Source organism: Colias philodice, chromosome 19 (assembly GCF_061535455.1).
Source record: "Colias philodice isolate Cphi_HAF_F1 chromosome 19, ilColPhil1 Martin Lab GWU primary, whole genome shotgun sequence".
NCBI lineage: Eukaryota > Metazoa > Arthropoda > Insecta > Lepidoptera > Pieridae > Colias > Colias philodice.
The window spans coordinates 2,902,941-2,915,799 of NC_143104.1; the positions used below are offsets into that span (position 1 = coordinate 2,902,941).

The following is a 12,859-nucleotide window of genomic DNA, read 5'->3' on the forward strand; positions in this document are numbered from 1 at the left end:
AATAAGTTATTAATCTTAAACCTTAGATTCACACATACAAGACTTTTATTAAACATAAAGACATACAAAACAAACATATGGACCTTATTATTTACTATTGTATGCGTGACTCGATACTAAATACGAGACGGGACGCGGGACGTTTACAAACTACGTGATTTTGACTGACTGACTGACGTGGCTGTGATTTTGTTTGATGTTATAATATTATTTGTGGCATGGTTATTTGTTATTAAATACATGGGAATAGTGATGGAATTTTTTTTTCTTTGAATCTGACACAGTATAAGATGTAGATTATTTACCAAAGAGACTCTATAAACATATTTTAATGTGATAATTGGTAATGAAGCTGGTGGGGCGCCTCATGGTAAGCGCTACCACCGCCCAAGAACATTTGCTGAAGCGTAAGGCTAATATTGCAGAGGCCTTACACCTCTACAAATAAATTGCCTACTTTTTAATAGGTATGAGACGATAGTAACAAGGAAGGATAGGATTTGAGACGGGGATAAGGTAAAGCACTCAATAGAAAATAGGCATCACAGTTAATGATATACCTATTTAACTACATTTACTGACTACGTATTAATAGATTGTTAAGATATTCAAACTAATTTGATTTACCTGCCAATACGGTACAATTCCTTACAGTTTTCGTACAGATCATTGGTAACAAATACCCAAGTTATACTCGGTATAGTCAATACGTCTAACTCGAGACAGTCATAACGGTTGAAAGAAGACAACTTCAACTCTTATCTTTGAAACTTTCCACAAAGACTTTCAACATTTACCGGGACATTTTAATGAATTTCCCACAGTGAATATCGCCGTTGGTTTTAATTTACATTTTGTTGAAATGTGAATGAAATTATTTTAAAGGATCCTATAGTTCGGACCTTTGATGTCAGAGAAATTGTGAACTTTAATTTTCTGAGGTTGTAACTTTGGGACAAAATGTAAAAGTTGTTCCAAGATATGACGGTATATTTAATGATTACGTATGTTTAAATATTATTCTTACTACTACTACTTACTACACTTTGGTAAATAAATAGAAATAGGAGGCTAGAGAATAAATTATACTACGGAGTTTCTTGCTGGTTCTTCCCCGTAGATACTGCATTCCGAATCGGTGGTAAATGGTAAAACCATGTCATGATGATTTTAAAGTGCTTCTAGAAATAAATATTTGATTTTGACTATATAGACCACTTCTTACCTTGAAGAAACATCTCATTCCCAAAGGAATTTCCTTGGATCAAACAGGCGAAGCTGCGCTTAACAGCTAGTAAAACCAAACAACACATAGTATGCAAATGACTTGTTTCCAAGTGCCAACAAACACTGTGACACGAAGTTTTTACACAAGATTTACAGAATCCACACATTTCAAAGTTACTAAACAATTTCCCGACTTCAAATTGAGTTTGAGTCTGAATCGTTTGAGTTTCAATCCTTAATGAGTTGCCCTCATTAAATAACTTGGCGGTGAAATATATTAACTCTTTAATTTTAACTTGTGTTACAAGTGTCTTGTCGTTGACGGCACCTCTGGCTAATCGTATGTAAATTTATTTAATTATACTTAAAATTATTAAAGCTTTGTTGCGGGGATAATATTTTGGTAAATTTGAAATGAAGAGAAGAATGAAGACATGTAGGTACTAATGAAAATTAAATGCTGTGTAAACTACATTCACATTTGACTGGCTGCCCTGAAGAAGTTAACACATACCTACACAATACTATTTGTAATTATTATCCTGACTTACTTGACTTAATGTCCTGTGGCTCCTATGTGGGGCAGAGGGCGTCCACAGTGCGCCGCCATCGCGTTGTTTTGTCTTGGGCTACGCTCTTCACCTCCTGCCACGTCAACCCAATCGCCCTAGCCTCCGCCGCCACCGATCGTCGCCAGGATTGCCTAGGACGGCCACACTTCCTTTTTCCTTGCGGAGTCCATTCCAGGGCTTGCCTGGGTATAATATGTGAGGTATTCTTTCTGAGGGTGTGGCCGATCCAAGTCCATTTTCGACGTAAATTATTATCCTAGAGAGATGAGATCTAGCTCCACAAAAGAACTTTAATATGAACCTTCCTTTTTTGTAGTATTACTTATTGATGAAAATACATTAACCAAAACACGAGGCAGCAAATAAATCACAAAGATTTGAGCGTGATGCATAAATATTCTACGACGCACATCTGCTAAGTTTCATGTATTGTTAAAATTAATACAATATTTTTGCCTAATAAATAGAATAGAGAATACGTTTTGAACCTTATTTTCTTCTTGAAATTTTAAGTTAAACTTTGAAGAAGAAAACCAATTTACCAGGTAAATTAACCATTTTTAAAATACCTATTCTTCAAAAAATTATCATTTGATTCTGTAATACTAAAATATATGAAATGTCTATTCAGCTAAAATTATGAAACTGAAGCATCATGTACAATTAATAATGTTGTCTGAATCCCGCGTTTTCAAATGACTCCCCAGTTGGTTTAAAAAGTGGATCAATAAACAAAAATAAAATTGAAAATAACAGCAGCAAAGAGAGAAATGAACGCATTATTTATTTAGCATTACATCTTTATACAAGGGTAAAATACTGCCTTCGCTAATACAGCGAGCAATAACACTGTCAAATAACGGGGCCCTCTGATTTACTATTAAGCCACGAATAAAATTGTTTATGTGTTATGGGTTATATAGAGCCGACCCGACTTCGTAAATGTGTCGTATTATACACATACATTTTTCCAATCAAGTTATATTGGTTTGTGTATGCTATTGTCTGCACTAATATTATGAACTTATCATTATATTATATTTATTTAGCTGTGAGAATAGAGTTAATAATTTACAAACTAATTCAAACATCTTCGTCTGCTTTCGAAGGAATGTTTTCGCAACATTTTGTCCTCCTGCTCCTGCTGCTCCACTCCTATTGGTCGTAGCGGGACAAAGACATTTTCTATGAATGTTATAATTATGCTTAACACGAAATAGTTTTTTAATTAGGACCAGTACTTTCTGAGATTAAATATTCAATTTTATAATGTTCGTACGATTTGAGCAGTATTTAACATTACATACAGTATATATTAAACAATTTCATTTTCATAAAAAATCATCACATCACGCCCTAATTATCTACATCAGTTTTAACAGTTCTTAAGTCAATTAATCAATCTCAGTAAATTTAATCAATTGATTTATAAATCATAATTAAAATTTAATAATAAGAAATCGAATTCTATTATAAAATGAACAAATCCTAATACCTATTCAAACATCCTGTAGCAAATACTTATGTGATTGCTTTTAGCTTTTAAATATTTATTAAAGATGAAAGCGGAGATATGGCCAACCATTTGCTTTATGAAGGATTTCACTTATTTATATTTAATATCCTAAATATCCGTATCTGCTAATGGGTAAAAGTTTTACTTGGTTTATTGCATTTTATGTACATAATGAATATTTAATAGTATCTAATAATCAATTTTTATTTTTTCATCGATCTATTGGTTGGACTCTTAAAAGTCCCTGCTACATTAGCAAAGTTTAAAGGAGTACAAATGTACCAAATAATACTTTATTACAGGCACAATTAATATAGTTAAAAAAACACGCTTAAACTTAAGAAACTATTGTTTTGTCACCAACCCTGGATAAGATCCTTGATGCGTGTGTATCTCATCATGTGTATCATGCGTGTGTACAAACTCTTTTCGTTTACATAGAAACATGTCGGTTACATACAAACATAGGTGAAGATCATTCTAGTTGTAAAATAAAAGCAATTTATGTCAATAGATGATCTTCCGAATCAAAATGTACCACAAAGCAATTCGAAATCAAATATGCAACACGCTATACCAAAAAATGAATATAACAAGCGTTTCAGATTTGGGATTTTCCGTGTGTTCGTCCCATGGTTTGTGAATGATTCACGTAGTTGCCTGTAGTCGGATTTTTAATTTTACTGCGAAATTGGTTTCAAACATGCATGTTTTTTAAGAAGGGTTCATGCGTTATAGGCAGGAATTATATTCAATTTGTTTTATCGATACAAATGTAAAGGTGATTTTTTGTACTAATCGGTAACAATCGATCATTTGCAACCTATAAACGAAACGAAACTTAATTATTATTAAAACATGAACATTTTAAATATTTAACTATAATATTATTAATAACCATTGCTATCAGAATTTATTTCATTTGTTACTAGCTAAAATTTAAGTTTAAAAACGTTAATTTATGTTATTATCTAAACCTACCAGAGATAAAGATTCTATAGCATCCTAATCAAAAGATATTCACAAATAATCACATTCATTTTAAACTTCACATTGCAAACAGCAATTACAATAACAGACTGTTTAAAAGTTTCCCTTAAAACCCCTTAAATCTCTGTTTCCCTTTTAATGAATTTAAAACTAAACACCGCTTTTACTGGGATTGTCGCATAAATAACTCCAAGAAAAACTCGCCTCGAATTTATATCCTTGTTAAATTGTAGATAGAATTAGTTACTTTTCCAAGTATTTGAATTAATTCTAAATTACCTAGTATCAGGATATTGTGTTTTAATGTTTCATTTCTAAAAAAGTTTAAAAACTAATTAATGTATGAATGTGGAACTTACATTGGAATATTTGCATGCAAAATGAATGTTAAAATATATATTATTTAAATAAAAATGATAATGATTCCTGTTATCATTATCATGTGAATTTATTTCCTATTATTAAAGTGTAAGAACCATCCGAGGTCTACGAGTAGGTAGTTAAAGACTTAAATTGTTTATTTTAAGCTATTGCATAGCTTTTATCTCAGACTTTGAGCGCGGCGACCGAATGTAAAAATTCTGTAACGAAAAAACCTAACACCCCCCACTCAAACCGGCACAGCGATGCGATGTTATGCCGCGGCAGTCCTCGAGTGCCAACGTCTTTATAATTCGATAGGGCCGGCTGCACACACGAAAAAACATGACTCATGCGGCGTTACCTCGCTCTGAGGCGTTCCATGTACCTAAGGCATGAAGTGCAAGCGAGAGCGCGGAACGAGCGACAAAGAAGCACAATCGGACGTTGTCACGTTCAACTATCGCCAGTAAACCGACTTTACAGACAACCAATATTTTTTTATTGATTTTACAATCAAACCGCAACAATATTGATAACAAAGAAATATCCTAATACATTACCGAAAAACGGACCATAATAAAGTGCAATAAAGTACAGAATAATGAAGATATACAAAAAGCACATGGCACATTTATTTACTGACCGTAAATAAAGATTACGGAAGCGCGGGAAATAGAAAAATAACAAGACGATAACCGTTAGCCCTTATATCTAGAGGAAAGTGATTTATTAGAAAAAAAGGCGGGAATAATTCAATGTAAAAACTAAATGAAGTCCTTGAATGTTGCCAGTAAGTTTCTATATATAGTTTAAATAGAAAACCTCTTTGATGACGAAAACGGCTAATTTTTCAAAACTAATGAAGCTAATTTTAAACTTACCTATTGTTATGAACGGAAATACAAAATTAATTACTTATTATGCATTATTTCAACCTATTGACATGAATATTTTAGCACTATTTGTAACTAGCTTTCTGCCCGCGGCTTCGACCGCGTATTCAAAAGAAAACTCGCACAGTTACATAAATATATTTGTATCAAATTTCATTCAAATCGGCTCAGTGGTTTCGAGATGAAGAAGAGATAGACGGATTGACAGAGTAACTTTCGCATTTATAACATAAGAAGGGATAAATAAATAAACACAGTATAGGTAGGTACCACTGCACAAAATGCATACAAAGAAAAAGAATGCAGACACAAAAATAAAGTATTTGTACTGTTCAAATGAATCTAGATAAGAACAGTACGGAAGGGACAGAATAAAAACAGACATTTTTGTTTTATGTATTTTGTTAAGCGCAGTCTCCCCGAAATGGGGGAGTTGCTGAATCACGTTGGCAAAGAGGTTACCCCATCCATATAAATCGGTGTTAAATGGCATATAGACAATAATATTGTTGTGTTTTTAGTTACCATAAAGTAAGAGAATATCTTCTTATATATAAAAATGAATCGCAAAATGTGTTGGTAAGCGCATAACTCGAGAACGGCTGAACCGATTTCGATAATTCTTTTTTTATTATATTCCTTGAAGTACGAGGATGGTTCTTATGTAGAGAAAACGTAAATATGTACCACGGGCGAAGCCGGGGCGGACCGCTAGTCTTATATATAAAAATGAATCGCAAAATGTGTTGGTAAGCGCATATCTCGAGAACGGCTGAACCGATTTCGATAATTCTTTTTTTATTATATTCCTTGAAGTACGAGGATGGTTTTTATGTAGAGAAAACGTAAATATGTACCACGGGCGAAGCCGGGGCGGACCGCTAGTAGTAAATAATTATTAAATTTTCACAAAAATAGTTAAACATTAATGACTGTCATTAAGCAAAAATGGCGTCAGTACACTCAATTTCAGACAAATAATTATAGTCGCAATAATGATATAGTTTAATTTACTGATGATTACACGGATTTAAAATGAATACGGCTTTTGTTATGTAGCTACAATATAGTTTTATTAAGTTATAATAATAACATTTTTTAATAATACTTACTACTGTATATCCAATAGATTAAACTGCATTAGGTACCACGTTTACGTAAAACAAAATAATGTTCGTAAAACGGTTAATGATATTTCTACACAGCTGCATAATCATCCCGATATAATATGAGAGATATATTTGAATTAAAAAATAATCATCTGGGTTACCAAGACCATCCTTATAGACTGCCCGGTTGGCTTGGTTGGTAGTGGCCCTGCCTTCCAAGCCAGAGGTCGTGGGTTCGATTCCCACCCGGGACAAATATTTGTGTGATGAACATAGATGCTCTGTGTCTGGGTGTTAATTATCTATATAAGTATGTATTTAAAATTATATATGTATGTTTATCAGCCATCTGGTTTGCATAACACAAACGAAAGCTTAGTATGGTATCAGATCGTGACGTGTGTGAAAATTGTCCTGAAATATTTATTTATTTATTATTTATTTCACCAGAGTCACTAACTAACCACCAGACCTATATGCCTTGTTTCCTACATTTGCAGAGTCAAGATAAGTACTGGACAAGCTAAAGCAAGAGCTAAACAGTGCGCAGTAGCGTTAATTTTATTAGAGTGCGCTTAGATCTTATTTATGTGTCTAGACTTTAGACATGGCTAAATACTGGGCGAAAACATGGCGTGGTTCAGAGCAATTCTATACAATGGATCGTGCTGACATTTTAACAAATGTGGCCTACGTTCATCCTACTTATTCTATATGGGTCATATAATTACGTAATAAAGAGCTTTGTTACGCGGCTGTATTACCTTTATTATGTACTGTAGAATTGTAATTAAATAAGTAATTACAGAAAACAATGTAATGTTTATCTTTAAGAAATTTCTCGAAAAATCGCAAACGCTATTATAAGAAAATTTCTATAAATTATATCTATAGATATTTTCTGTAAAATATTATATATATTTTTATTGAAGTATTTCTGAAGAATTAAGTCTTTGACACTTTAAATTGTTTATAAAAGTATCCATTTAAGAATTTTGTGCTGATATAAACACAAATTCTAGAAATTTCATTTCATTGCAATCTTTTATAGTTCGAGCTGTAAAAACTCTCGGAATCTTGCACTAAAATTCCAATAAAACGCCACATTTATCTTTACAAAAGTGCCAACTCATCGAGAATTCCATGATACAAAAATGCTAAGGAATACTCGTCTTTGTCACATTCGAAGCTGCGGTCCACTGATTTACAAACGAGAACAAACGCAGCCTCGAAATAATACATTCGGCGTCGCTTAGACGAATAAAACTGGCCACAGCGAGATAAAACTTGGAAAATGGAGCATCAGAATGCGAAAAACAATCGCTCAGTTTTTGTTACAAAGGTTCGCTGCAGGCGTTACGTTGTCTTCGTAGAGTAACACCCTTTATACAACCGCCAAGATAACTTGATCCCTTCACCCGTCTGTGTTATTTGAGATCGGAGAGGATAGTGTCGGGAACCGCGGGGGTCTCGCTACACTGGTCACTTTACACATGTCTTGTTCCGGGACGTAAAATACGGAGTGTTTTCAAAGGCTGCGGCTTGTCATGTATCCATCTGCTGTTGTCGGGACTCCGCGGTCTTTGATCGTTGTAGCTCTTTTTGCAAAATCTTCATTTCCACTTTGTTTCTGGAATAGAACCTATTCTGAAACAGGATCTTTACATGTTTGATTAGAAATTACATTTACACTATGATGTGTTAGTTAATAATTTAAAGTATCTAGTGGTCAGTTTTAAGGCAATATCAATTCTTATATTATTAAATATTGTATGTAGTTAATTTTTGATATCGAATCTTTTTAATAGAACAGAAGTTTGACTAGACATTCCGTTTAGACTGAAAATTCGTAAATAGAGTTGTATTTCATGATATTTCAAAAAAGTGTCATACATTTCCACACAGTTTAAGAACTGAAAAGCAACTGGTCGCGCCAATATAAAAATATACGTAAATATATTCTCGATATGAAAGTGGACTGTATTCAGATCTACGTGGTGTTAGCAAAGAGGGATAGACAGGATCATACGGCACATACCTCGTCGGAGGGAGTAGCGTCCAGAACACACGCGCCGCCACGCGGTCAGGGTCCTCCAGCTCGCGGCGGGCAAGAACGGCGTCCAGTCCCACACTCCACACAAACACACACGCGGCGGTGAGCGCGACCAAGGGCCGGGGCACGGGATACCCCGGTGGTGTTACAAGGGCACAATGCCTGATGATCTAGAGAGCCTCGTGGAAGCTCTCCGGCGGTGGCCGAGTCCCGAACCTCGCGAAGGAACGGAGCGAACTCGACTGACTGCAGCGACACGAACGTCGCGTTCACGTCTTATTGGACGTGTCACGTGGTTAGAGACCACGCGATGATTGGTTGTGCTCGTATGTAGGGAAGGATGAAGGAACACACCACAAACAATAAACGTTTAATTTCTACATTTACTATTTTAATTATATTGGCGTTACCATATCCACCCGCCCTAAATGGGTCACCATTTAAAACCAATCATAAGATACAGCGAAAAACTATGACTCTAGGATCGCATAATGCGCGCGGGTTAATAAAGTCCTAAGAGCCACGGCGGTAATATAAATAACAAGTTCTATGGCTCTAGGAGCGCAAAATGCGAGCGGGATAATAAAAATTCCTAAAAGTCACGGCGGAAATATAACTAACTAATTCTATGACTCTAGGATCGCGTAATGCGAGCGGGGTACAAAAAATTCCTAAAGTCACGGCGGTATTACAACTAACAAATTCTATGACTCTAGGATCGCGTAAAGCGAGCGGGGTATAAAAATTCCTAAAGTCACGGCGGTATTACAACTAAGAAATTATAAACGAAAGCGGTGCAAAACTTAAAATTAAACTTAACTAACTGCGGTAATATACTAATGCGGTATAACTATTGTCTTGGAAGCGGACATAAACGAACGACCGGGCGAAGGTAAGCTCCCTTAGCGGTTCTAACTGTACAAACGCGCGCGACGTCGTCCTTTGAAGGATGTACTTTCTCTACGACGGCTAAAGGCCAGGTTAGGGGCGGTGCATTATCATTTATTACAACCACGACCGTTCCAGGAGTAATAGGTGTCGAAGGTGTATTCCATTTCTGCCTAACCTGCAAACCGTGTAAGTATTCCATTCTCCAACGTTTCCAAAACGACTGAACTAACTTGTCCAGTAGCGAATGCCTATCAAGCAAACTGACGTGATCAGATTTGACTTGCGGCGCGGGTAAAGCTAATAAAAGCGCGGTTATTAAAATAACACGAAACAAATGCGTTATGATATTCATATAGTTAATATGATAATAGTCAATGATCATGTTAATTATGTGATCATTGCGCGGTAATATCACTGGATGCTTATGTGCATATTCCAGGGCGGAATCGCTTAGACGTCCGATGAGGATAAGTCTGTTGCGAATAAAAGGCCTCAAGCGGTTGAGAGCCTGCGAATAAAATTTATAAAAGAGTATATTATAATACTCCTCTGCAAAATATTTATTTTGCAGGGCGGGAATAATTTTATTCTCAGCGAAATTAGGTTCCTCTACGGTCATCATAACACCGCGGCGGGTTAATAATATAAGGAACCTATAAATATAAAATACACGACGCGACGAGACGCGAAGGGCGGTATCGTATAAAGCGCAATGCTTTATAGGCGGGCACACAGTGTGCACTAATAATTTTCGTTCGGGAATGTCTGCAATAGACTCACCATCGAGACTCCTAAGAGGCCAATCAGATGGGTCCGAACGAGCCCACTGGGGTCCGTGGAACCACAGAGGGTGCGGTACGAGATTTTGTGGCGTAATACCACGCGAAAGAATGACAGCGGGAATTTCAATACCAGAAACATGGTAGAAATTATCTGATGGGATGTTATACGCGACTGTGGGAGCAGCGAAGCCCATCATGTCCCACAGACGGGCGGTAATTGACAAGATGGAGTGCTTAGTGCACATCACATCGGCGGGAGCGGTAATTTTAAAATAAAAACAATCATGAACAGTAGACCAATGCAGACAAAATAATTTATGTTGCACGGTCTTATCAAACTCCACCGCGGAGGGTAAAAGTTTGTGCGAAGCGGGAAGATTATCTAACACATTTTTACTATTACTATTCCATTTAACTAGATCCCACTGAGCTCCCTTAAACAAATCGATGAGCGGCTGCGACGCGGAAACTGCTTCACATTCCGTGAGAATAGAGAAGGCGATATCATCCTCATACAACGAGGAAGACGCAATGCCACTCGCGAGCGGATATTTCGCGCCGTCATCTTCTACGAGCTGTCTTACCGTGCGCAGTGCATGATAAGGACTAGACTTGATGCCGAAGCAAACTCGATTAAATTGATAAAGAAGTAGCGGATCCTGCGGGCTGAAACGATATAAAAAACATTGAAAACGACGATCAAACTCACGCACGAATATCTGCAGAAACTGTTGGCGGCAATCGGCGGTCATGGCAATCGCGTGGAGACGAAAACCTAAAATTATTGTAAACAAATTGCCTTGTAAATTCGGCCCAACATGCAGAAGGTCATTCAACGAACGCTGGCTTCCAGAAGTTGGCATGCTAGCATCTAAAACCATGCGCAGCTTAGTCGACGATTTATCCTCGCGCAGAACAGCGTGATGCGGTATAATATAAATAGGTGTAGGGTCACGCGGATCATACGGAGGCGCGGGTGAAATATAATTTTTCGTTAGATAATCTTTTATGACGTCATCATATGCCAACCTTAATTTAGGTGAAGCCTGTAGCTTTCTTTCGAGGCACATGAAACGCTTGCGGGCAATATTAAATGAGTCACCGAGAGTGTAGAAATCATCCTTAAATGGAAGCGAAACAATATATCTACCACTCACGGGATCGCGGGTTGTAGTTAATTTATAATATTCTTCACATTCAACATCATCGGGATGTTGAACGGGCGGTGCGTTAGGAAGCTCCTCGAGCTCCCAGAAACGCCTGACTAATGAGTCAATAGCGGCGGTCTCTTGAACGTGACAACACGTCAAGGGCGATTTATGTATGTTAGGTATGGTGGGTACTGAACCCATTATTACATAGCCTAACACCGTGCGCAATGCAGCGGGCGCCGACGAGTCACGAGATGCATGAACTACGTCGGGGAGAAGCAGATGAGGGAACAGAGAAGCACCGATTAATAAATCGATTTTATTTGGCGTACCAAAACTCTCATCTGCGAGCGGTAAATACGAAATATGCGATAAGACAGAAGTGTCTATAACAGCGGTAGGTAGTAAATCCGTAACATGATCAACAACTAGCGGTGAAATATTAAAAGATATGTTGTTGTCAAGACGTGAATAAAATTTTATATTTACGGAATTACTATTTACAATTTTTTCTGAACCACCGAACCCCTTAATAATAGTACGTTCGGTTTTCTGCGGTTTAATACCTAAACGTTCACAACATTCATTCGTAATGAAGTGACTTTGCGAAGCGGAATCTAAAAGCGCGCGAATAACAAGCCGTTCGCCTTTACAATTATAAGATACGACTTCAGCGGTTGATAATAAAATAGTACATTGTTTATTCGCGGGCGCGTTGCATTGAAATGCGTTATCAGTATCAGCTGTATAGCTAGCGGTACATAGCGCAATGTCGGAGCGGACGCACCCGCCCGACGCGGACGGCGGTGACGGCGCAGGCAACGGCGGTGTGCTGCGCGGCGGGGGGTGAGACGCAGGCGCGGGAATGGACGATTCGCGTTTCAAATGTAACATCGTATGATGTTTTAATTTACAAATGCGGCAATTAGAATTAGACGAACAACTAGAAACTCGATGTTTTATACTGAGACAATTTATACACGCGTTTCTATCCTTTACGTATTTTAAACGTTCCTGCGGACTCATTTTATGAAAACTTGAACATTTAAATAAATGTTGATGCGTAATATTTGTACAAAGACAACTATATGCGGAATCAGCGGTTGTTACGTAAGACTGATACGTCTTAGGCGGTGCAGAAGAAGTATTATTTAAACTGCGGTTATAATTATTATTCTTTCGAGGCGGATTATTTATTCCCGAATTTGTGGAAGGATGAATGCGTTCTAATACCTTCGCACGAGTTTGAATAAATTGAACTAAGTTATCAAAAGTAGGCATTTCACTACCAAACTTAGTCTCGAAAGCGCGA

General features: G+C 36.9%; 1 protein-coding gene across 1 annotated transcript; it reads right to left on the minus strand.

Moving 5' to 3' along the window:
- Nucleotides 1-8,708: 8,708 nt before the first annotated feature.
- On the minus strand, nucleotides 8,709-11,897 carry LOC149479828 (uncharacterized). Its single transcript, XM_089707385.1, has 2 exons — nucleotides 9,416-11,897; nucleotides 8,709-9,343 (listed from the first exon to the last, which is right to left on the minus strand). Exon 1 carries the CDS (start codon nucleotides 11,746-11,748, stop codon nucleotides 9,574-9,576), a length of 2,175 nt encoding a protein of 724 aa, XP_089563511.1. The 5' UTR covers nucleotides 11,749-11,897; the 3' UTR covers nucleotides 8,709-9,343; nucleotides 9,416-9,573.
- Between the last annotated feature and the right edge of the window lie 962 nt (nucleotides 11,898-12,859).

Bases quoted from the DNA above. Each gene is read 5' to 3' on its own strand.
- LOC149479828 (XM_089707385.1), bottom strand. From the start codon at position 11,748: ATGGGTTCAGTACCCACCATACCTAACATACATAAATCGCCCTTGACG.